This window comes from Mytilus edulis, chromosome 9 (assembly GCF_963676685.1).
Source record: "Mytilus edulis chromosome 9, xbMytEdul2.2, whole genome shotgun sequence".
In the NCBI taxonomy this organism is placed as follows: Eukaryota; Metazoa; Mollusca; class Bivalvia; order Mytilida; family Mytilidae; genus Mytilus; species Mytilus edulis.
Genome location: NC_092352.1, coordinates 36645094 through 36670323, shown reverse-complemented (window position 1 = coordinate 36670323; position 25230 = coordinate 36645094). Strand labels below are relative to the sequence as shown.

Below are 25230 nucleotides of genomic sequence, written 5' to 3'. Positions count from 1 at the left end.
CAGCTGCCTCCAGACCACTATCCCTATGTCAAGCTTTCTGCAACGAAAGTTGTGGATCAACAAAAAATGAAATTGATTATGAAGGAAAACGATGTCAAGGTCATAAAATCTACCAGTTGGACACCTAAGCCTTGAACTCATTCCATACTAAAAGTATAGTTTATCTATTGCTTTTAGAACCTGATTAGTGACTATCTGATTTGATCACTTAAACTTGATAACTGCTCCAAGAAACAAGGTTGAGGTCAGGTGAACAAGTCTGACAAACAATTAACATGTATACCTTGCAAGGAACCATACATCAAATATAGTTATCCTATTACCGGTATTCATAATAAGTGAGAATTACAAACAACAACAAAAATGTTGTTTGTCAAACAGCCACTGAACCATGAAAATGAGATGAAGGGCAAAAGACATTTAACAGACAGAAACTCTCTGATACAATAAAAAATCAGTTATTAGAAAGTTTTCATATGGTAATCCTCGTATTTGTCAGCAGCCATAACTGTCATCTAACCTTTGTATATCCACTGTTAAATGTAGATCATGACGATGTATATTTGTTTTATAAAAAGATTTTATAACCTTGGTGTGTGGATTATCTTCATATGATCTATTATTTATATTGATGTATCGATGAAGTTTTATCCCATTAACAATCACATAGATAATCCAGTTAAATAATTAACATTTCCAAAATTATTAGCAAGTATCAAGTATGATATAACCAATGAAAATGACAAAATCTCAAACAAGAATGTGTACATAGTACACGGATGTCCCACTTGCACTATCATTTTCTATGTTCAGTGGACCATGAAAATGGTGAAATTGGGGTAAAACTCTAATAAGCAATAAAATAAGAAAGATCATATCAAAGGGAACAGTGTACTAAGTTATAAGTTGATTGGACTTAAACTTCATCAAAAACTACCTTCAGTCCTTGACCAAAAACTTTAACCTAAAGCGAGACAGATGAACAACCGGCAGTCGGATGCACAGACCAAAACCTATAATGCATCTACGTGGTGCACGAAAAAAATCACAGTATACAATATTTCAGTTTATTCAATAAAAAAGTAACATATCTTTGATATAATTTATATTGTTCTAAATTTGAGGTCATATACACTGCCTACAGTCTGTATCTCAAGTTTAACTGGACATTTTAATAAACATGACAATAACTCTTCTGTATAGCCAACCAAAAAGTAATATTTCATTGGTCTCAATACACAACTCATGATACAACTTATTAAAACTATATTATGTCTACGTTTAACAATCACATCTGATGCCAGAACACCCGGGAAAGTTCCTTTCATGAATTCACGAATAAAATTGTCATCCACAACTGTTTCTGGTGCTCTACCTTCACCTTCCAAACTACCTGAAATTAGAAAATGTCATGGTCTGTGAATACAGTCACTAATGTTTTACATAAGACAATCATAAATGCCTGTTTTATTACTCTGGTACATGTATCTACTAATGTAGTCAGAGGTGAATTAAATTTCCAATTATCCATTATTTTTTTTATTTTTTTGGACACAAGATAAACCTAAGAATTCACAATAAATCTATAGTACATGTACACATGTAGGTGGTCCAAACATTTCATCACTTAACAGGTCATAATTGCTGTCAGAATGTTTCATTATCCTTTTGTGATTTATAACTAAACATGACACAGCTCCCAGGAAAAATCTTTTCCTTTTTAATTAGCATGATTAACAAAGACCCTATACTTCAATTGTTATCTTTTCTTAAAAATATTCACACATCAGTATTGTCATAATGTATTGGTTAAAATTAGAACTTTTCTCACACCATTATATTTTTATAATTCTGAATTGTTATGAATTATATATATTTGATGCGACTGATTTTCAAACAGATCAAAATTCCATCATATTTTATCTGGCCCTTTTCCCTCCCAATAAAAATATGTCTGAAAAGCCCTGATTGTCAAGTAAATAATACACACTTGAATTCCAACTTTTCCATGCTTTTGTGACTCCTATTTTTGGAGGTGGTTGTGCTTCTTCGTATGTTATCCACACATCTCCTCGCCTTGTTGTCTTATAAACTCCAGCTCTTACATTACGTAAGGGTTCAGATCCTCCAAGACTTCTTTTGTAACAGGCTAATGATGTTGAGATTCCTCTCACTGGACAGGTAGTAATGCATCTTGACCCAACCAGCTAAAAAGAGACATAATTTTCAATTTCATTTTCAAATGAGATTATATATATATAATTACAAATACAAATACTGTGGATCTGGTATTTTTTTGGTACCAATTTTCGTGGATAAAGAAAACTTACATGTTCATGGATATTTAATTTTGTGGGTTTGCAAAAGTCTACATACAAACCTATAGAAATGCTATAGAAAATTTGACATTCGTTGAACATAATATTGTGATTTACCGGAACCCACAAAATGCAAGAAAACTGATATCCAACGAATAATTATCAACATGATGAATCACAGAAGTCATATTGTTTTAATAATATATATAATTTTGTATATGACATGTCTATGCTATTTATGCTTTTACAATTCAAATTCTCTACACAAGGACGTGGTACATGGTGTCTGCTGAAGTATTGTTAAATTGCTATTAAAAATTGACAACATTCATCCTATACACTTTATACTTGAATTAGTACATAGGTAATTTCACATTTCCTGGTAACTATTTCACTCATTTGGTTTGTATGTAATTCAGATATTTACAAATGATATCATATCACAATAACATGATGTACCTCTTGAACTGTTTTATCTTTTATGTGTTACAAAATGAACTATATAGTTGTTAATGGACTATAAACATAAAAAATTGTTTTTGCTAATAATGTGTTATGTATATAAGGACCTCAGGGAAGATTATTACTGTACCTAATACCATGTGTTACTATGTCTGGTTGCTTATAATACATTCTTATAATGACAATTTTATAAAATTTCAATTGTTATTCAAGTGTGAACTGTGTCATAAATATGTTTAGTAGAACCAACTCAGTATGGTCAAGCAAGGAATATATATATGTTTGATAATGAGACTACACAGATGTAAAAAGAAAAGAAGACAAATAAATACATGAAATACTGCAGTACAATGCAGCAATTAAAACCAATATTACCATTAAACTACGAATGTACAATATATCACAATCAAAGAATTCATGTGACATCAAATTTTTCAAGATCATATTCACTCTATTATAAAAAGTGGTACAGATTTATCTGAAGTCAATGGAAGTAACAATGAACTCTCTCCACCTGTTATAATTCTGATTAAAATTAAACTTTTAACATGCTTACTTCACCATTATTTAGAGACCTTTATGTAAGAATTTTACATGGCAATCTGACAAACAAGATACATTTTCCTATGCTACTAACCAATTCAATTTGTATGAATTAATTCTGATGATCATTGGATAAGTGAATTACCTGTAACAACAATTTATGACAATTTATGAATTGTTGATTAGCTTTAATTATATGTTTAATTTGGGGTTCTAAAATTGTAATAAACATTTTTAATTGGATTAGATGTATCAGGTAATTAACAATGATAAGTACAACTATTTTAGTAGCTGCGGAACCGTAACTCTTATGGTCCTTTTTATTTTTTTTTTATTTTGCGGTCCGCAAATAGTCAAAAAATAACATAAGGACCTAAGAGCTACGGTTCCGCAGCTACTATTTTAGAAGCTTGAATTGGTGCTTGAAAAATCATCCTATTGGTCAAGGGACAAGGATATCACTGAATCATCATGATCATGTACATGAAAGTATCTTTTATAACTAATTCAATGGTTTCCCTTGTTGAGTATGCATGTCACAGCTGCACATATTTACAGTAGAGTATAAAATTTCAATAAACTATTTTCCTCTTTACCATCTTTTGACCTGGAGTAACTGTATATAATTTTTTAACCTGTTACCCACTCTGTGGTAGGACATTCTAGTACTAAAACAAGTAAAAGCTACTTAAGAAATTAACCTTGGTAAAAAAATATTTAGCAACAGGATTTCAGTTATCATGGTTTATTGTGGTTGTAGTACAAGTAACAACACTTCCTTAATTCTATCTTAAAAATTTTTTTTTGGTACAAGTCATGTGTCATTCCACTTGCAGTTATAAATCAAAATCTGGTATTTCTCATCTGCTTTTTTTTTTTAATAAAAAATTACCACATGGATGAAGTCCTCATTAAACATGTTAAAAATAGGAGAATCAATATATTTCATGTGGTGAATCCAAAATTTCCCACACAGTGACACTTTATCACTATTATCATCTCAGACGCTTAAAATGCACATCTATGTGCTAAACAGGTTGGAGACAACATGCCAAACTAGGAACTATTCCTTATATGAATAACATTTTTTCAATTTAGTAATTACATTTTGTACTTGATAATGCTGAAAAGGAAATTTTGAGAATATGTTAGGAATTGGTTTCTTATCTATTAATTATGTAACAGGGAAGCTGAAAGATATGCCATTCCATGGAATGTATCTGCCAAGTCTTCACAGCGGCAACACACATGTTTTTTTGTTTATTTTCAAAATAAATTTGACAAAAATTTGAAAAATTCTTTTTAAACAATTACCATTATAACAAAATCTGCAACTAAATAAGAGGGTAAGAAGTTAAATTTATTTAAGATAATTTTGTGTTTAATTATAATGTGTTTAGTGTTTAGTCCTGAAGTTTTGCCAATTCAATTATAAGGGGACGAAGTCCCCTATAACAGTAGAAAAGTAATTCATACAGACTTTGTCCCCTATTACAGGTAACATATTAATCCAATATTATGTCTTTAATGTTTGTAACTTACCAATACATGTATTTAAGGATGTTTGCTCCTCCATTTTTTTATTTTTTTTTGCCAGATTTTCGGATTCCTCTGGTTTTATCTATGTATTGCTATTAAAAAAATTTGCCCACTAACCCCTACTTTTTTTTCATAATTTTATTACATAAAGTTTAAAAAGCCATATTTCAAAATTTTATAAAATTCTTGTTATTATTTCATAGTTTTTGAAACAAATAAGGTGCCAATGTTAAATATATGAAAAATCTAGAGAGAATTATTTCCCGCCAAATTTTCAATGGCTTATATCTCGAAAACGATCACACGGGGACCCTCCATTTTTTACTACTTTTTAAGTTTCTTTATTAATATACTATCAATTAATAATAGTCTTTTAAAACGCTTGTTATTTTTTAACAGAGTAGCGAACATCCTTAATTAAAAGTAAAACAATTTGATTAAATCATGTAATTAAATGTTCACAACTTGATCTATAATTAGTCCAGTCAATCTAGCATAAATTTGACCCTAACCCGAAAGTAATTGCAACAGAAGTTTTAATCTTTTAGCATTATACCCCAAATATACACAGAAAAAAGTCCCATAAAATCTAAAAAGGAAGACTAAAAAAATCCCCATTTAAAATTACTATGGAGATTTGCATTGAAAAGGGAGATAACTCTTGCTAAAAAGGCAGAAATATCAATAAAAATAGATACAAATTTATAACTTTACCGCTTCTATTCATCAGAATGTATTGATTCTTGATTTTTTAGCGGTCTTAAGAGTATAACAAAGAACTCTAAAGGTGTTTTCATATATTTTATCAAGCTATAATCTAGATTTCGTAATTCATTAGTTGACCATTTATTGAATTTTTCAACATGTCAAAGTAAAGAATCTCAAATTCTATAAAAATAATTAAGCATGTACATGTATTCTTCTTTTTGTGGTTTTAAGTTTCTTTAGATAAGTAAGTTGCTGAAAAAATATAATATACAGATATAAACAATACCCAATTTTCACATTATTTTTTCAAAATGGTTACAAAGCTTCAAATTTGCAATTTTTTTTAATGAAAAATGCATGAAAAAATTTAAATAAACCCATAACACTTCGATTTTCTACATTTCATGAGCAGAAGATTATATAATTTAGTCAAATACAAACTTATAACCCCATCAAAGTATCATACTTTACATAAATTTCAAGAAAAACAACCAAAAACTGACAAAAAAAGACTAATTTTTGTAAGAGTTACCTCCCCTTCCAATGTAAATTTCCATAGGAAATTAAAACTGCTGATTTTGAGTTTTCCTCAAGTTAGATTTTATGGGACTTTTTTCTGTGTATATAAAGAGCATAATGCTATAGATTAGAACTAAAACATTTTCTGTTGCAATTAGTTTGTGGTTAAATCTTAGTTTGACTGGACTAAATAAATTTTATGGAAGCAATAATAAGGTTAACCAATTGATTTAATCATGTAATTTAATTAATTAATTATCTGACACACTTAGGCAGTTAGGTAATTGAATTAAGTTTATCATTTAAATAATTTAAATAAGCTTTTATTTTGGTTTTTATTTATAATCCATGACAATTTATGAATTGTTGATTAGCTTTAATTATATGCTTAATTTGGGGTTCTAAAATTGTAATAAACATTTTTAATTGGATTAGATGTATCAGGTAATTAATTAATTTAGTTTGAATTATTAAGTTAGACATGCATGACATGTTATATTAGATATATAAAATTGGAAAAAAAAAAAAAATATATATTTAATCTTAATTCTTTTTGGCATTTCAGGATGAATACAATAGGTACAGAAATAAGAACAGTGGTGCAGATTTTCAACGTACTGAATTATTTTTGTTCTGGATTAAATGAGTATTTCAACCATGTCCACCTTTCGCGTTAGTTCATGACCATCTGCATATATCCTCATACAAATAATAATTATGCTGGAATCAATGGGGCACTGTGAAAACTGTCCAAATATGAGAAAATAAAGGGTGGCTAGTAGAAGAAACTTACATAAACGAAAAGATAAATGAAAAATGAACAATTCAGGCCTGATTTGTATGGATCATATACGATCAGTCAGCTCTGGACGAAAGCATCTATTTTGAACAGGCAACTATCATTTTATGATATCAATTACGGTAGAAAAATCAATAATAAAACGGGAAAATTCCCCAAATTTTCATTGTACTAATGAACTCAAAATCGTTAACTTTTTTTTCAGATCTTCTACCTGTTCCCGTCTTGTTTGCATGAGACTTTGAATAAAATGTATATTCATCAACATATCGATTGTTCGATATGAAAAAAAGTTACCGGATAACAGCGTTTCTTTGTTTACATAGAATATGACGTCATAACTTAAATAACGTCACAACTAAATCCCTAACAACAGAACCAATATCGGAAACGTTATGGAATTTCTGTTTCTTTTATCAACATGTTTAATTTAAAAAAAAATTAATACATACTTCATCCCCATTAAGGCCTATTTACAGGTAATGCCTGCCTCATATTATGGGACAAGCTATGACGTTCCATAGCCCTAGGGTATCGGGATCGTTCGCCCTGATTACATGTTCGCCCTAGGTTCGTTCGCACTGAGTTTGTTCACCCTGATAGTCCGTTCGCCCTGGGTTCATTTATGATATGTATATGTTACATTAATGAACGAAATATATATATATATATATTGAAATTTATGTATATCTATTAAAAGTAAATAACAGAATGTTTGCCAAATTTATATTAATTAAATAAAATTCTTGGCTGCATTGTTACACTTTATTTTATAATTACTTATAATTACTGTTGATTGCATTTTGCTTGGTGATAAGGTATCATTTGAAATCTTTGATATCACTGATTGTTATTTGAATTGTCTTTGACATGTTTGATGGATTATAATGAAAATAACATTTTTCTCAAATAAAATAGTCAGCTTGGATGGGTAAAAAACCCTGATGACAAGTGATCAATGTACAGCAGTGTGACTGTGTTTTTGGTATTTGGGCGAACAGAAACTAGGGCGAACCAGAAATATCAGGACGGACGGAACTGGAATTTCCAGCCCTAGCTTGGCTGTTGGACGTCAGAGTAATCTCAGACATGCACTGCCTTTTTCAAATCCTGACTATTTTTAGAGTAATAACTGTTTTAAGGATACAAATATTTACATAGTCTATATGTACAGACTAAATTAGTATATTACATGAAAGATTTAGATATTTCAATGACAAAATATTATGTCATATTTTCATTATCATCTGTGCAAATTGTTACCCTATTAATTGCTTCAATGACTTGATGTAAGTTCAGATTTATGGAATTGTTATTTAAAATTTATATATATATACATTTATATATTTATAAGGAGCAAGAAAAAAGAATTTACCAAGCTTCTGCAAACAGACATTCTGGTAAAAATTACCGGAAGTAACTGATACCAAACGGTTTTAAAAGAGAAATTTTGATTGGTCATTTCTGAAAAATTACCAATGAGGATTCACGTTTCATTTGTAGAAAAGAAACGTCATTTACTTCCATTTTGCTTCGTGTACAAAGCAAGTCAACGTAAATATATCCAATATTTACACAACATACTGTTGTGAAAGACAATTTCATAAACAAGATGTAAGTTTTAAACCTTTATTACAGATCTCAATAGTTTTTCCGTTACCGATTTATTGGGGAAAAACAGTTTCCCTACAGTTCCATAAGTCTGGTTCCATAGTTCATGTCACAAAATTCCTTTGGCTTTGACCTCACAGGCTACACAGCATCTTCATCAATCACGCGTCATTAAAATGAGATGTACAAAATATAAACATATTTTTTGTAAGCACCAAGTTAGTTTTATTTACAAATATCTATATCAGTCAGAGCTCAGACATAAATAAGTCTGAATGAATCCGGGTCTGTTCGCGCCCAATCACGTTCGCACCCTTCCACATTCGCCCCCATTCACTTTCGCACCCCACATGTTCGCACCCAAATTTTGCGAAAAGTTCGTTCGCACCCAACACGTTCGCACCCAATTTTACCAATTTTTTGGAGGTGTATTGGTATAAATATATATGCCATTGTTTCTAAATAATTCGAGATACTGACAAGTTTTTTTGTGTCATGACAAGTTTATAAAAAAAAAGTCCTTGTTTTTAAGTCAGATTATGTTATTCTGACAACTATTTCATTTGTGTGTTGAATAATTCTTAATCGTGTTTTGGTTAGTGTATTGAAATAATTTGTTTTTCACTGTTTCTAGTCAATTAAGTGCGAATCTGACAACATGTTGAACAACTGGTATGCATGGTAAGTGTATTGCTATAATAAATATTTATTTTATTAGTATTTACATCAAAGCAATTTAAAACAACAATCATGATTTATAAACAACAGTAAACAATAACACCAAGTTAGGCTGTTTATAAATACCAATTAGCAATAATCATACATAATCAACATTTAATAATTAATCATCAGATTGATAAAAAAAAAAATCTATTCAATAAATTCTCAAATTTTATTCAAAAAGAATACAATTATTTGTTATATTCATATGAATAATTTCTAACAATTTAACTTAAATTTTATTAAAAATTGGGCGCGAACATGTAGGGTGCGAACGGACGTGGGGGGCGAAAATGTGAGGTGCGAACGTGTAGGGTGCGAAACTATATTGGGCGCGAACGGACCTGATACCAGTCTGAATCTGCTTTTGACTCATAGAGGTCTAAATTTGTAAGTTTTAGGATTAGTCTCCCTTTAATGCAAGACAAAATACGACTTTAATAAGTCAAATATTGTTAAGCAAGAAATAATTGACCAGAATCAAAAAGTTGCAAATATCGACTCCTACAAGTCGATAAGTGATAAAAATTGGTTAACTTCAAGACCCACGCATAATTATAAGGAGGTCATGCATCTAAATCAAATAATGAAAACATTGAAAGACAATGCTTTGTCTTCTAAAGAAAAATATGAATGAGAGTCTAAAAAATCGGAGATAATGTTAATTAACCTTACAATGCAACCACCTGGAACTACACTTAATGAGGAAAAACATCTGTGTTTAGTAAGGATGTTCAATTAGACAATTACATATAGATAGCTCAAGTCCTTGTGAACTCTCAGACAGGTTTTTGCTGTCATAGGTTGTGTAGTTTGGCCACTAAGTGGAATTAAGTTTTTTCATCAACATAAATAGACCTAAACAAGTCTGTCAATTTATGACTTAGATAAGTCTAAAATTGAAAACACATTTTTATGATAAATACATGTTTTGACTTCTTTAAGTCAAAAACAAAAATAGACTTGTTTATGTCTGAGCTCTGACTGTATATCTAAAGTATTAGTCTTCAATGACAACTGGGTGATCATTCTGAGGCCAAAAATAGGCATGATAGGAGCTATTTCTGTTTTAACTCACGGGGGGGTGGGGGGGGTTACTTCCTATTATTGGGTATACGGGGATGTGCCAAAAATATGGGTCATAATTTTGCGAGATTTTATATAAAAATGACCCTCCTTTTTAATGACATCCTATATTAAAATGCATTTACGTTTGATAACTGTATATTGATTTGGGGTATGATCTACATATCATATTTAAATATGCTATTGATATGTGCACCAAACGATGTCAATTCATATATAAAAACTTAAGGGTAGCTGGTATATTTATGAATTATGAGTGATGATGAGTTAGTGCTTATATAAGCATGGGTCATATTTTAAATATTGTATATAAGTATAGGTCATTCTTTCTTAAATATTTATATAACTATAGGTACTGAATTTCAGTGAATGTTATATTAAAATAGGTACGTTTTTTTAAGCAAAAATGGCACACCCCTAACAAAAAAATATCGAAGTTACCCCCCCGTGGTTTAACTGGACTTAAATATATTTATGTTTTTTAATAGTGGCAGGGGTCTGCATGGTCTGCTTTATGATGTTGCACCACCAACGTAAAAAATATCTTTCACCACCGTCAAATGATCCCTGCCATAATTGTTAAATTATCTTCTGCCACCTGTCATTGTCAATATTTGTCTCAGTTCAATCAATTGCATATGTATTACATTACCCTTAGGATTGTTTTATTATAATCCAAAGGGTCCTGATTACAGATTTAAAGCTCATAGCATAGGGACATCAGGCTAATGCTCACTAAAATTACTAGTACAGGTAGATAGACACACCTGACTGGAAATCACTTGATGTAGATAGATGACTGATGCCATATACTGGCCCTGCAACATATTTATTCACATTCAGACTGCTTGCATTATTTACTAACGTTTCAGCAAATGCTATTGAAAATTTGGATTTAAAAATTTAGTGTTAAGTTAAGTAACAAAGAGGACAGTTAAACAAACAAGTCAAACACATGCTTTTATACATGTATTTACTTACGTAATCAGCATCCCCTTTTAAACTAGTACAAAATAAGCATAAAACAGAAAATTATTTTATGCAAAATATAACACCAGTAAAGTATTTATTGATAATTTTCATGATGTTAAATCACTTAACAATAAAAATAGAAATACATGAATATTCACTGCAACTTGCAATTGATAATCTGAAGAAATTTTGATGCTGCAAATCGTCATTACTGATTCATGAGTTCTGAATTTCCTTTACTAGGGATAAGAGATCCTACCCCCCTTTGTTTATTTATCATGATTATTTAGATCAGGGTGTACAGATTGAGGGAAATCACTAAATTAAATGGGACTATAATTTTGCAATAAGTCTGTGAAAGTTTCAGCCCATTCACGAAATTGATTCCATTTTTTTTTTGATTTTCAACCTATACTATAGGTAGGGGCTAATCACTAAAGATAGGTGGAACCCCTGACTAATTTGTATATTTTTTGGCTTGTTAGTCCTCTATCTGCACACTTGTACCAAAAGCCAAAGCTCTTTCCATACTGGTTATCAGCCCACAATACATTTGACACATATATTATGTAGTATGGATAAAAACATCTGTTAGCTTTCTACCTCAAAAACTGGGACTAGTGTGTCACAGCACAACATAACAACAACCTGTTAAAACAAGTTGAAAATGACTAGCCTCATGATCAGCAGTCATTTGGTACATGTACAAATAAAAAAAAACTAACATCAATGCATGTCAGATCAAATTGTTCTTCATTGACTTAATTCTAGAATCTAGGGGACAAGCTATATCATGTATATACATGTAGTGTCAGAATTATTCCATTGTTTCATATAGGTTTGTGAATGATTTAAACAATCCATGCAATTGATATGTTTGAGGTATTGATACATTTACAAGATTTTATGTATTTGTGCATGTACAACATTTTCTAGATGATTATCTAATGATATTATTGTGATTATATTTCAGTAAAACTGGTGTTGTTATTAAAAAATGTTCTTATGGGATTGGTTTACTGGTATTTTAAACTTCCTGGGTAAGTTATAGTTATCATATACATTTAGATATACATATACATGTATTTAGTATTTTCCATGTGCAGGATGTTTACATAACATTTAATACACATTGTAGATTATAAAAAAAATCATATCAGTCCCTTTTCTAGACCTGAGATCATATAATTATTAGTAGCAATGCTAACTTCACTATTAGAGTTATTTCAGAGTATTTTTTTTTAACATGTTTAATGAGAAAACTGAAAAATACTTTATATTGTACAGAATATAAAAATTGTACAAGTTTAATATAGATTAGATTATATTTGGTGTATCAAAACAGTTTTTTTTCTGGGTTTTACATCCTTCATTAGCAACACTTAAAACAGAAAAAAAATTCTGTCAAGATCTATGAATACTTGAACTACATTGCATACAACAAAAATGACATTAAACATGTTAGAAGGCTAGCAAAACAATACTTGAACTACATTGTATACAACAAAAATGTCATTAGACATGTTAGCCAAAACAATCTAGGAATACCTTTGTGTTGGTATTTAAATAATTTGTACTTGAGTTTCACCTAAGGAAATAAGTTAGATAGATCTTCAGATAATAAAGGATTTCTGTTGTTAAATATGTTTAAAGTAACAGAAGGTATGATGTGAATTAAAATTGAGATTTTATTCGCAGGTTTATATAAAAAGTCTGGAAAGTTGGTATTTCTAGGTTTAGATAATGCAGGAAAAACAACTTTACTACATATGTTAAAAGATGACAGAATGGCACAGCATGTTCCAACATTACATCCTAGTGAGTAAAACATGTAACATAAATCTTAAGTGGAAATCAATTTCAGATGTTGAAAGAGTCATTTAATTCCAGTTTTGAAATTAAAAAAAAAGTTTATAGATAACCTGTCATGAAATGTTAGGAACAATACAATATTTGGATAAGAGATTAGCAAAGATAATAAAAGTTGAAAAATAAACTGACAATACCATGGCAAAAAAAACAAAATTGACCGAAAAAACTAGCAACAGTATACAAAACACGCAATAAAAACTGAAGACTTGAACAATATGAACCCCACAAAAAGCAGTAATGATATCCAGTGCTCAAAAATGTTAAGCAGACAATGGAATATTTGCTTTAACAGGGTTTAAGCTAGGATTTTGAAAGCTTTAGTCACTTTTGCGCGCTATTAAATTCAACCTATTTTTGTGTAACGGTAAGGACCAAAGAATACAGTGTATTACTAGCTACATCTTTGACTTTGTCAGATTTTAAAGGACTTACATTGTAGGCATGATAAGCAGTTATTGTACAATTTGACTGTATTGGCCCTTATTATGAAAGATTCTGACATGGGAACTGGATATTAAGTTCACAAATTCTCTTCAGTTTGTTCCAGGGGACATTCCTGATCAAGAAAAGTTGGATTCCATTTTTTTAAAAACAAGGAATCATAGCAGAAATTAACTTGCAACGATCATCTCACTGCATATTCTTTATCCTTATTAAATGTCTAAATTGATATTTGGATAACATTTCTATTAAGTTGGAACTGTATAAAATCATTTTTGTAAAGATTATAATGACTGTTAGGAAGTTGTAAACAAATCAAGAATAATCAATACATCACGTTTTCTACTTTTGCTTCTAAAATGAAATGAAAATAGGAAGTGACACACGGATAATGAATTCAAAACGAGTCCTGATTCATCAGGAAATTTTCATTTTTCGATTTAAATTTCTTTAGTTAGAAATATATATTTGTCTCTCTTCATTGCTCTTGTTTAATTGATACTAAATGATTTTGTATTTTGCGTTTCTGGTGTCTATAAATAGTCATAGGGATACTTTCACGCATGTGTAGCACACAGTACAGGAAGCACCTGTTTGACTCATGAAAACATTTCTAAACGTTTTGAATAAAATTCAATATTTGAAATGGAAATTGTCGAAAGTTTTTGATGAAAATTTATATCAAATATATTCGAATGACGAATCTAGGACAAACAAACTTTGAAATCTGATCGTTTGAGGAATATTGAAATTCAAATGCGAACTGTCCAGGGGAAGTGATGAGCGTTAGCAAAATCACTGCTTTAAGATCATCAGCTTTATTCATCGATGGAATGATTAAATACATTTTCTGTAATAATCATTTTATTTTCAGCATCTGAAGAACTATCCATGGGTGGAATGAGATTCACAACTTTTGATCTAGGAGGTCATCAACAAGGTATGATAGCTAAAGTTTGTTTGATAAGAGAAAATTATACAAAACATATTGACGGGTAATTCTCTTTTATACATTGTATCTTTAGGAAATGTCAAATAGAGGAAAAGCAATAAGACATATCATTGAAACCTAAACAAATACTGTGATGTTTACTCAAAGGTTGCTCATACTGAATCAAAAATTTGTGCATGCATTTATTATTGGGATGTTGAACAATGCACACAGATGCAAGATTTATAATGGGAAGTTCAGAAAATTCCTCATATAATTAATGCTTTCAGATTTTAAATTACCAGTTTTAAAAAAAAAATACCATTGCAATTTTTACAATAATTTCTGAATAAACAATTATCATTAAAGTATCATGTTTTTATAATTAAAGATACTGAGTTTGTTTGAATTCAACACTGAAAAGGATGAAAAAAGAGATGATTTTTGTTATTTTGTTGATTTAAGCAAGAAGAGTATGGAAAGATTACTTCCCAGCAGTAGATGGTATTGTATTCCTTATTGATGTCTGTGATAGAGAACGATTTGTAGAAGCTAAAGCTGAACTAGATGTAAGTTTACCACATTATTTAAACAAAATTTAATTATATACATTAGAATAACTTAAGCTGAGGGCATCAAATTCCTATTATTTAAATCCATGATTAATTTTTATTTTTGTGATATTCATGAATGTTAAAGAAAGTTGTAAAGCATGATGTTTTGTTCCCTTTATTTTTTTCTTCAAAATTGATAATATCAGTTCAAATTTTTAAACTTGTTAGACCAGAAAACAATTTAAAATTTTCTATTTTCTCAATAATAAGGCATTTGTCAAATTGGCCTGTTGTGTTTTATTTTAAAAGTTCCATAAAAATTAACAAATATTTATTTTAGAAACCTTCAAACTCAATTCATCATTGTATCCCCACTGAAAAAAAGTATTGTGTTTCCTTTTGTTTAATTTAAAGTTGAATTCTACCACCCTGAAAACATCATACAAGTTGATTATTTTAAAGACTCCAGTGGCGGATCCAGAACTTTGCCTAAGGGGGGCCCGCTGACTGACCTAAGGGGGGGCCGCTCCAGTCATGCTTCAGTGATTCCCTATATAATCAACCAAATTTTTCCCACGGAAGGGGGGCCGGGCCCCCCAGGGCCCCCCTAGATCCGCCTATGGACTCTTTATGTTATAATGATATTATCACCATTCGGACACCATAATCAGATTGATGTTGTTAAGTTGGGGTAAAATGAAAAAAAATCTTTTGCAGTTGGGCTTTTGTAAGTTAAATTTGTAATTTGTTATTTGCTGTGCATGCCAATTAATAACAAAAACTGATATATATATGAAGCATTGATTTAGATAACAAAGTTAACATACACATGAATAGGTTGATAACACTTAATTGTATTAATCTCATTACAGAGTTTACTGACAGATGAACAAGTTGCCAATGCCCCATGTTTAGTTCTAGGTAATAAAATTGATAAAGCTGGTGCTGCTAGTGAAGATGAAATTAGACATTGGTTTGGACTCCATGGACAGACAACAGGAAGGGTAAGTTTATTCAGATATTGTTTCTGTCAATTAAAGATTCATCACATCACTAACATCCTGTAAAAGAAGTAGCGTATAGGAATTTGAAACTTATTCTACTGCAATAAATAAACTATCCTCACAAAATGCTATTTTTAACATTTATAAATCTGGATGACCAAGCATATTTAAATATATAACTGAATTATTTTGATCCTAGCTAGTAAGGTGAGAATATAATCTTGGTGTTTTTGGAACGACCAGTGAAAATCAACAACAAAGAATATAGACTCCCATTCTTAATAATTGGGAATTGGCTCAATGAAATATGGTGTTAAGTGAGCGATGGCAAACATTGCATATTTAACACAAAAACTGTAAAGTTGAGACTATTTTTAAAAGTGAAATATATTCAAACCCTCACATCACCATTCTCAAAAATTTTGAATAAATTCTCAAGACATGCATGAGCTAGTGTGTGACAGATGTACGCATTATAAAAAAAAAAAAAAAATATACATTTTCAAATACAAAAAATGTATTTCTATATGACTGAGCATATGGATTTATCCTTGAACATCTATAAATATGTTCATTTACATTTGGCTCGGTTTAACAAATGAAATCGTGAGAACCATTGACAATGTATATCTGTGATATAGTTCACACTCATAACTTGTATAACTTGTACAACACAAATATCTGCTATATTTGTTTGAACTTTGTTATATATTTTAATATCCTTTTTGGTCATCTTTTCAGGGTACAGTTGCACGAAGTGAACTACCTGGCAGGCCTTTAGAACTGTTTATGTGTAGTGTATTAAAACGTCAGGGATATGGTGAAGGTTTCCGATGGATGGCACAGTATATTAATTAAATCATCATTGGGTGAATGAGACGGATGCATGTTGTAAGAAAGGACATCACCAAACCTCATTTTCAGACAGAATTTTATACAAGTGTATATTTTGATAACACTTAATGTACAGATAATAATATCAGATTATTAGAATAACAAATGAACACAATCAATGGTTGTTTATAGTATAATTATTTTGCAATGTTCACTTTAAGTATGATCCATCCTGAATAAGTTATTTGAAGAAGACCATGACCATAGCTGGTTAATTTTATATGGTAAAAGCTTTAATATCAAGACAGGATGAGTGAAAGCTAATGTTGAATATTCTTAATACTAAAGCAGTTTTGAAATATTAAATAAATATGATATTCTGTATACGTAAAGTTGTAGTGTGTTATTCAGAAATTTGATAGCATGCTACTTGTACTAAAATAGAATTATAGATAAAAAAAATCTTGATAGCCATTGAATGATGCATTTAAAAAAAAATCTTGATAGCCATTGAATGATGCATTTACTATTATGAAAAATGTTTAAACTTATCAGATTCAGTAAACATGTACCAGATCATATGATCAGCAATCAAAAACATTTTTTGTGGTGACTTTTGGTCGATGTAGGCACTCATAGTATAATTTAATGTGGATATTTTGTAAACAAGCTACAGACTGAAGTATATGATATTTGACATGGTATTTTGATTGCATCCATAACGAACGTTAATCATTATCTGCTTAAACATGGAATAGACACCTAGATAAATAAGGATTTCTATTAATTAATCGTGAGTTTGATTTTTTTTTACAGATAATTGTTGTCGGTCTCTTCTACAATATTCTGGTTCAAATGTGTTACAATTACTTAATTTTTATGATGTTCTGGGCATTAAACATGATAATCCATCTGATTTCCATGAAAATCTGTAATTTTTTTAGCTCTGCCAGATGAAACAGTTAAGAAAATTGTTTACTGACATCATTGTTAATAAATGACTTTTGTACATGTTTTAGTGACTAATATTCCACTGACTATTGGCTTGTTCTCAGATTGTTAGTATATAAAGCATTGTTTGTTTCCAGTACTGACTCAATTGTGTCTTCCATTTCTGTAACATAGATTTATGATATGACCATAAAAAATTGGCCAGTTTTACAGAAAAAACACCTAAATAGTCATTAAAGGTACTCATCAACAGTACCTGGTAAAGTATACAATGTACATAGCTTTAGGCTAGAAATATATTAGATATTTAAAAAAAAAAGCTTCTTTTGAACATGAATCACATGTACAGTACATCAATCACAGGGTAGTAAATGCTTTTTTGTACTGCTATCTTTCATATAGCATGGATTTTATGTTACATCTCCGAGACTTGTTTGGTGTTGTAAGCTGGTTTTATATGGTAGTTCTTACAAAATTTGATTTCAAACCTTCTCAGAAAGTTTTGTTTTAATGAGTTAGCATTTTCTTCATTTTCCATAGATGAAGTTAAAAATGTATCTGATTGCAACGATGAGTACATGTTTTTTTCTAAAATTTTCACTGAACATCAATAAACATGATAAAATAATGTAATGCAGATGCACTAAGTCTTAAATTGTTTTTCGATGTAGTATTTGGTATAACAAGAAAAGTTCTAGAAAAAATGTTGGTTCTCAGTTTTTGCTGCCAAAATTTTGCAAAGGACCAACATAATTCTGGTACTCTGCAATAGAAATAATAGTCTAGATTATTTCCAAGAACCACCAAGGAAATTACATTTTGAGGAACTCTGATAAAGATGAGTTAAGATTTTCATATTTTATGCATGAGTTGTCAAATAATTTGTATTTCATACATAATTTGATGGTATGGTCTTAAAATGTTAAGATGTAGAATGGCAAAATAAAGTTTTTTATCCAGTATTAAGTACAACAGAAAAAAAACCATCTCAAATTTGAATGGATTGTAACCCTTTGTTAGTTACGATTACTATGTCAGGACTGTATAATTAGTTTAGATAATGAGTGACAAAACCCTTTGTATTGAATTTGAAAAATGATTGATAGTTAGCTGTATCCCGAAACACATATTATATTTTGTATACATGTGAAATGACCAGGATAATGTTTGTTAAATGTAACTTGTATCCCATTCTGGTATGACTTGTATTCTAAATTATGTTAAAAATTCGATTAAAAATGAATTTGAACTGTTTTAACATGTTCCATACTTGAATAAAATGCTTTTAACACAAAATAAAACTAGTTATTTATCCAAAGTTGATAATGTAAAACTTGTCACAAATTTTGGACCAGCACAAATGCAGTGGATTAAACATGTTTTGTGAGATCTCAACCCTCCCCTATACCTTTGGTTTAAAGTAGAAGAAACAAACACCCAGCAATATGCACAGTAAAACTAAGTTTAGTTTAAAAGAAGAAGTCTGAGTCCGATGTCAGAAAAGGTAACAGAAGAAACTAGGCAAAATGACAATGACATATGAATTAACATAGGACCTCTAGCAGTTGCTGACATTCAAGCTCCAGACGTCAATTAAACTGATTGAAAGATTATTTTGTCATCATGAAAATCAATTACAATCCCTCCTGTTAGGGGATAAGTATCATACTATCATAAAATATATGGAAAGAACTTAACCCACATCATATTACATTTTTTACATCAGTACCTTAAATATTTCCAATGAACACAACATTTTGAATGGTCAACACTATTGTTTTGAAGGCATGTATAAATACAATTGAATATCCAAACGCAGCGACCAAGCATTAAAAAATGAGCAAGTGAGAGATTTAATTTTAATTAGATTCATTGAATATCCTGTTTTACTTTTCCATTGATTGTCGATGCTACTGTTCAGGGAGTTTTGATTTCTCGAGGTTATCACAAGCACAGTATTTCTGCATTGACATGACTTATCATTGATATGGTCATAATTATAAATTCAGTTTACCAAACTTTGATTTTTAAAGCAATTGCTTTTATGCCGTCGCGTATGGTCATCTTTGTGACCCAGATCAGAGACTCCGCCCAGATCAAGCCATAGTATTTTGTTAAACAGGCTCCTGGTCAGTCATTCTTTAACACCTATGTATGTTTTCTAATGCAATACATAGCTTGAAACTTTAAAAAAAAGTTAGTGGATTTTAGAAGTTTCAGAATATGTTCTTGTAGATGTATTTTTGTATTTAAAGGGTCAACCGTTTGACTATCAAATAACATAGAAGTCCGAGTGAAAAAAAGTACATTTTTATAAATGCGATTCCGTTTTCCGCCGTTCGTACGATGTTTCAACAAAATATGGTAGTATTGAAAATTTAACTGAATTATCTCCTAATAAATATGGTTTTTTATGTTTAATTTGTGTTTCTTTAAGAGGTCAGGTGCTCTTGTTCATTCATAAAATTATCGATACATTTATCGTTAAATCAAAATCACTACACAGGTTAATGCGTAGTGTCAAATTATTACCTGTAATCTAAAAATAGACAAACTTTATTTGCGCAAATAATTTAGCGGAACGAAACCCTTGTTGAAAACACATAACAATAAGTTCGTTTTCCTTTTCTGTCAAAACTCCGTAATATTTATCGATCACCTTACTAATGAAATGGACCCGTCCAAACGTAGTAGATGCCAAGTCGGTCCAGATGAAGAGATATTTACAATTTGGAATTTTCTAGTTTATTAATACATAGATTGAAAAAAAGTACGTCTTTTTAAATATCATGATCAAAACTGGGTTTGCATAACAAATGTTAGATGAAACCATTATCCTCGTCTTTTCAGTGAACAAGTCTACTACGTTTGTTGACACTCGACGGTCCACCGTGTTAGCAATTTTATTGGAAAATGACGCAGTCATTGTTCCATAACTGCCGACCTGATTTCTCTGCCTACCGCGCTTGGTTTCGTATTTACTAATTTCAATACAAACTGGAGGAATGTGCTTGTGTTATCATTATGCATGAGCATTGTGTAGTAATCAGCCAGGAACCAGTTTACAAACTAACTGGTTTCTGTTTGTATTCCACTACAGTCGAAGAAAGTGTTGTAGTTTGACAGGAACCAGTCCAGAATTTTGTAAACTACAAAACGTAATCGGTTATTATCATTCCGTTTTGGTGTTTCATACCGACTTATATGGTTTGAATAAGCTTAAGACCCTTCAAACATTAATGTGATAGGTATATTAAAGACTGTTTTACAAAAGGATGAAACTGTTTTGCTTTAAAAGTCGTACTATAGTGATATATGTTATGTACGGATTTCCACTCTCACCGGTTAATTTCTTCTTTTACACGTGCTTTTGAAACTTCCTGTTTAAACATCGCAAGTTTTAAAATTGTTTTTTGAGTGAATTAAACTTATTTTAACAATCACGAAGCGTTCGGGAATCATTTCAAGCAGTTTCTTCTTCTCTTTGATGATGGAAAATAGGTTTTCTCAAGAAAATACCGCAAACGATCGCAGAGGAATTGAAACGTACAAGTCAAGTCGGCACCTGGTTAAATTGGCATCTAGTCAAATCGGCACCTATTTGACGTCAATTCGGCTTCCAATAATATTTATTATAATATTTTCTATTCAATTAATTAATAACTGTTACCAAGTATATAGTGAATATTAGGTAAACAACGAGACCAAAGTGAATATGTTGTTGTGTATAAAAGTAAACAACGAAGCTATTGTTTTAACCATTAGACAATTATTAAAATTAAATGGAAAACTATGAGTCCCTTTCAATAAATCAAACTTTCATGCCAAATAATTAGCAAATTTAAGGTGTTTTTTTTTCCAGTAATGTTTAAACAGCATTAAACAAACAATCCTGTAAAAGACTCAACTGGTTAAATAATGCATAAAAATATCCAATAAGGCTATTTTATTTTTTTCTGGGACGCCTTCCTAAGACGTTCGTAGGAAGGCTTCCTAAGAAGGCGTCCCAGAAAAAAATTAACATAGCCTTGTGGTCATAGGAAGGTGTCCCAGAATAAAATTTAAAAAGCCTTGCCAGACTTAATAACTATTTGGACTACTCATATATATCATTAAAAATACACCAAAAAATTCATGTAGTTGAGAAAAATAAATACATTCAAAATGTACATGAACATCCAAAAAAGTGAAAGTTAGTATTAACTCTTTTTGCTTTAAAAATTTACAACTGCATATAAGTATTGAATGCTTTTTTTTGTAAATTCATTGAGGTGTAAAAGCGTTGACCGAAGTACTTTTTGTATGAAGCGCATAAGCGCTTCATTCTAAAAATGTGCACACGGTCAACGCTTTTGCAACCCTATGAGGTTACAAAAAGAAACATTCAATACTTATAATTACTTTTTTTAGCTAGGATCATGAAAACACGAATTTTATAACTTTTTTATTCAATTCATCTGTGCACTTTATTGTGGGACCACGTGTTATCATGAATGAAAAGTTTTATTGAGTGATGCAATTGCTTGAGGAATAACATGTGATGTGCAGTTAGCCAATCAGAATAAAGTATTATAATGAAACATATATCAAATGTAATTATAACAAAATACATTACGTTGTAAGAGTTATCTCCCCAAACACTGTTTTTCTTGTGGTCACCTCTCCTTCGTAACCGTAAAAGATTTTATTTGACCAAATTGCTCGTTACATATTTAGGATAAGAATATTTGTTTGAACCATAGCTCTATGGGGACTCCATATGAGAGTTATTCCCCCTTTTTCATTTGATTCAAGCGATATGCATTTTCAACTGGTAAACCATAACTGATAGAGACCTAGGGTCTTCATGAGGTCATTGGTACTAAAAATGAAAATGAGGTCAATGTCAAAGGTCAAGGTCATATTATAAATTTTGATTTTGGCTTATTTTCACTTCTTTTCAAATACTGTATGACATTTTGACAAATAATTTTTCATAAATTATTAGTTGCGACATGTCCTTACTTGTATATTTTGGTTGAAAGGCTGTGCATACAATAAAAGGGAGTTTTTGTCCATCTTACATTTAAAATTACGCGTCAAGTGGTAGTTCTCATTAACCAAACATATTAAAGACCTAGGATATTTTGATTCAAGGTCCATGGTTTGTGACCTTGAAATTGAGGTCAAGGTCATAGGTCAATAGGACGTCATAAAGCCATAGGAACTAACATTTTAAACTGATTTTTCATATTTCAATATAAAAATAGATCTTTTCTAGTGGAAAGACTTCAATTATTCTCTGAACAATTTGTTTTTAATTTACATCATATTTTGTGGGAGAAGGGGGTTCAGACTATGTGGTATCAGGTCTGTTTGCGCCCAATACACTTTCTCACCTCGCACGTTCACACCCAAGGTCCATTCCCACTCTACTCATTCGCGCCCAATTTTAATTCAAATTCAAGTTGAATAATTGGAAAATCATGATTTTTGTTTTAAATTGCTTTGGTGTAAATACTGAATGTATTTTTAGCTTGGTATGAGTAAAACATTGAAGATTTTAAAGGAAAAACACAAAAGATAATTGTTTTTAAGCCCTTTGATCTGAAACAACGAAACAATAAAATATAGGAACCAAAATATAGCAATCCACTATTATAACCAAAACATGATAAAATTTATTCAACACACAGAAAAAAAATAGTCAGAATCTCACTTCATTATGAAAGAGGTCAATGAAACAAAGTATAGCAATACACTAACCAAAACATGATTAAGAGTTATTCAACGCTAAATAAAACGTTGACAAAATACCACTTTATTTAGAAAGGATTATTATTATCTTTAACAATACGCTATCCAAAACATGATTAAGATTTATTCAACACAAAAAAAAAATGCTGTCTCACTTTATTTTGAGACAATGACAACAATTATACTTATAAGAAAACACTTGCTTACAGAGTTATTAAACACAAAACCAATTAAGATTAGTTGCGAACATGTAGGGTGTGAAAGTGAAAGGGGGCGAACATGAGTTGGTGCAAACGTGAATGGGCGCGAACGTACCCGGATTCAGCCTATGTACCAGTGAGAAATATAGAAGCCTTTCTACGGTATTTATTTGTACAATTTAGGTAGTCTTGACCTATTCATTTGTCTTAAAAAAAAAACAGCCAGTTGGCACCTTCACTTCACACACACACATATACGAATATCAATTATATGCTTACGAGACATGTTGCATTGTTAAACTAATTACGGTATGTGAAAATCAAGACTTGCATAAAAACTATCCCAATATTAGAGACAGTGGCGTCATTTTTCTTCAGAGCTTTCAGCTCTTTGATTTCACATGTTTTCGAAATATTGAAGATCATGTTTCGCAATGTTTCCTGAAAATTGATAAATTTCAAAGCAACGTAGAGCTGTTTGTTCTTGTTCGTATAATAAAATTGAGAATGGAAATGGGGAATTTGTCAAAATGACAACAACCCGACCATAGAAAAACATACAACAGCAGAATAGGGCTCTTCACGGTTAGTTCGGCCATATTGGATAGGGGGCAGATTTTTTGGAAGGAGGTGGAAATGGTATGAAAGTGTGGGAAATCCTATGTGTGTTTCCAAGCAACAGCTCTGTTTTAATGATGTTTTCCCGTATTTTTCACACCATTTTTACCTCTATTATGAAAATCTGCCCCCTATCCAATATGGCCGAACTAACCGTGAAGAGCCCTATTAAGGTCACCAACAGGTCTTCAATGCAGCGAAAAATTCCCGCACCCGGAGGCGTCCTTCAGCTGGCCCCTATACAATATAAATACTAGTATAGTGATAACGATTTAATGTCATGTTTGTCTGTGATGACCCCCCTTTTCGGGATTGCATGAGAATTGTAGTTATCTCGTACCCACATGCACTTGTTTCTATCCAAAGGAAGGTGGACTATCCATATAAAACTATTTATATGGATAATCGACCTTCCTATGGATAGAAACAAGTGCCTGTGCTCGTACCGCATCAGAAGGACACATATCAACTGAGCAATAATGTTTGGAACTTAGTTTTAACATGAAAATGATGACAAAGTAACATTATGAAAATATTTTTAAAAAGCTGAAATATACATTTATTCTTTACATGTTTATGTCTTGTAAGATATTTTATTTCTTTCCCGTTTTTTAACATTTGCGTCTGGAAAGTTGAAATGTTTTAACTTAATCATTTGTGTTAATGGTTAAATATAAATTAATAATGAAAATTGTTAAAATTAAATCAATAAAGGAAATTATTGCCAAGGAAGTTACAAACACTACCAGGGGATAATCCATGATGATTTCTTTTTGAGTTATATGTTTCAGCACATGTATATTTGACCCCAA

General features: G+C 30.7%; 2 protein-coding genes across 3 annotated transcripts; one reads left to right on the top strand and one right to left on the bottom strand.

Annotated features, from left to right (window-relative positions):
• Nucleotides 1–1053: 1053 nt before the first annotated feature.
• LOC139488264 (small ribosomal subunit protein uS3m-like) lies at nucleotides 1054–8329 on the bottom strand. The gene is made up of 3 exons (XM_071273768.1): nucleotides 8264–8329; nucleotides 1991–2207; nucleotides 1054–1393 (listed from the first exon to the last, which is right to left on the bottom strand). The coding sequence occupies exons 1-3, from the start codon at nucleotides 8282–8284 to the stop codon at nucleotides 1104–1106; spliced, it is 528 nt and encodes a 175-aa protein (XP_071129869.1). The 5' UTR covers nucleotides 8285–8329; the 3' UTR covers nucleotides 1054–1103.
• An 18-nt stretch (nucleotides 8330–8347) lies between these two features.
• LOC139488263 (small COPII coat GTPase SAR1B-like) lies at nucleotides 8348–19165 on the top strand. Of its 2 annotated transcripts, none has more exons than XM_071273766.1 (7): nucleotides 8348–8502; nucleotides 12251–12317; nucleotides 12976–13095; nucleotides 14465–14530; nucleotides 14987–15090; nucleotides 15948–16079; nucleotides 16821–19165. In XM_071273766.1, the coding sequence occupies exons 2-7, from the start codon at nucleotides 12275–12277 to the stop codon at nucleotides 16935–16937; spliced, it is 582 nt and encodes a 193-aa protein (XP_071129867.1). In that variant the 5' UTR covers nucleotides 8348–8502; nucleotides 12251–12274; the 3' UTR covers nucleotides 16938–19165. The 2 variants fall into 2 exon arrangements, with proteins under 2 accessions (XP_071129867.1, XP_071129868.1); XM_071273767.1 differs by having other exon boundaries at nucleotides 8405–8502; nucleotides 12251–12386; nucleotides 12438–13095.
• Nucleotides 19166–25230: the final 6065 nt, after the last annotated feature.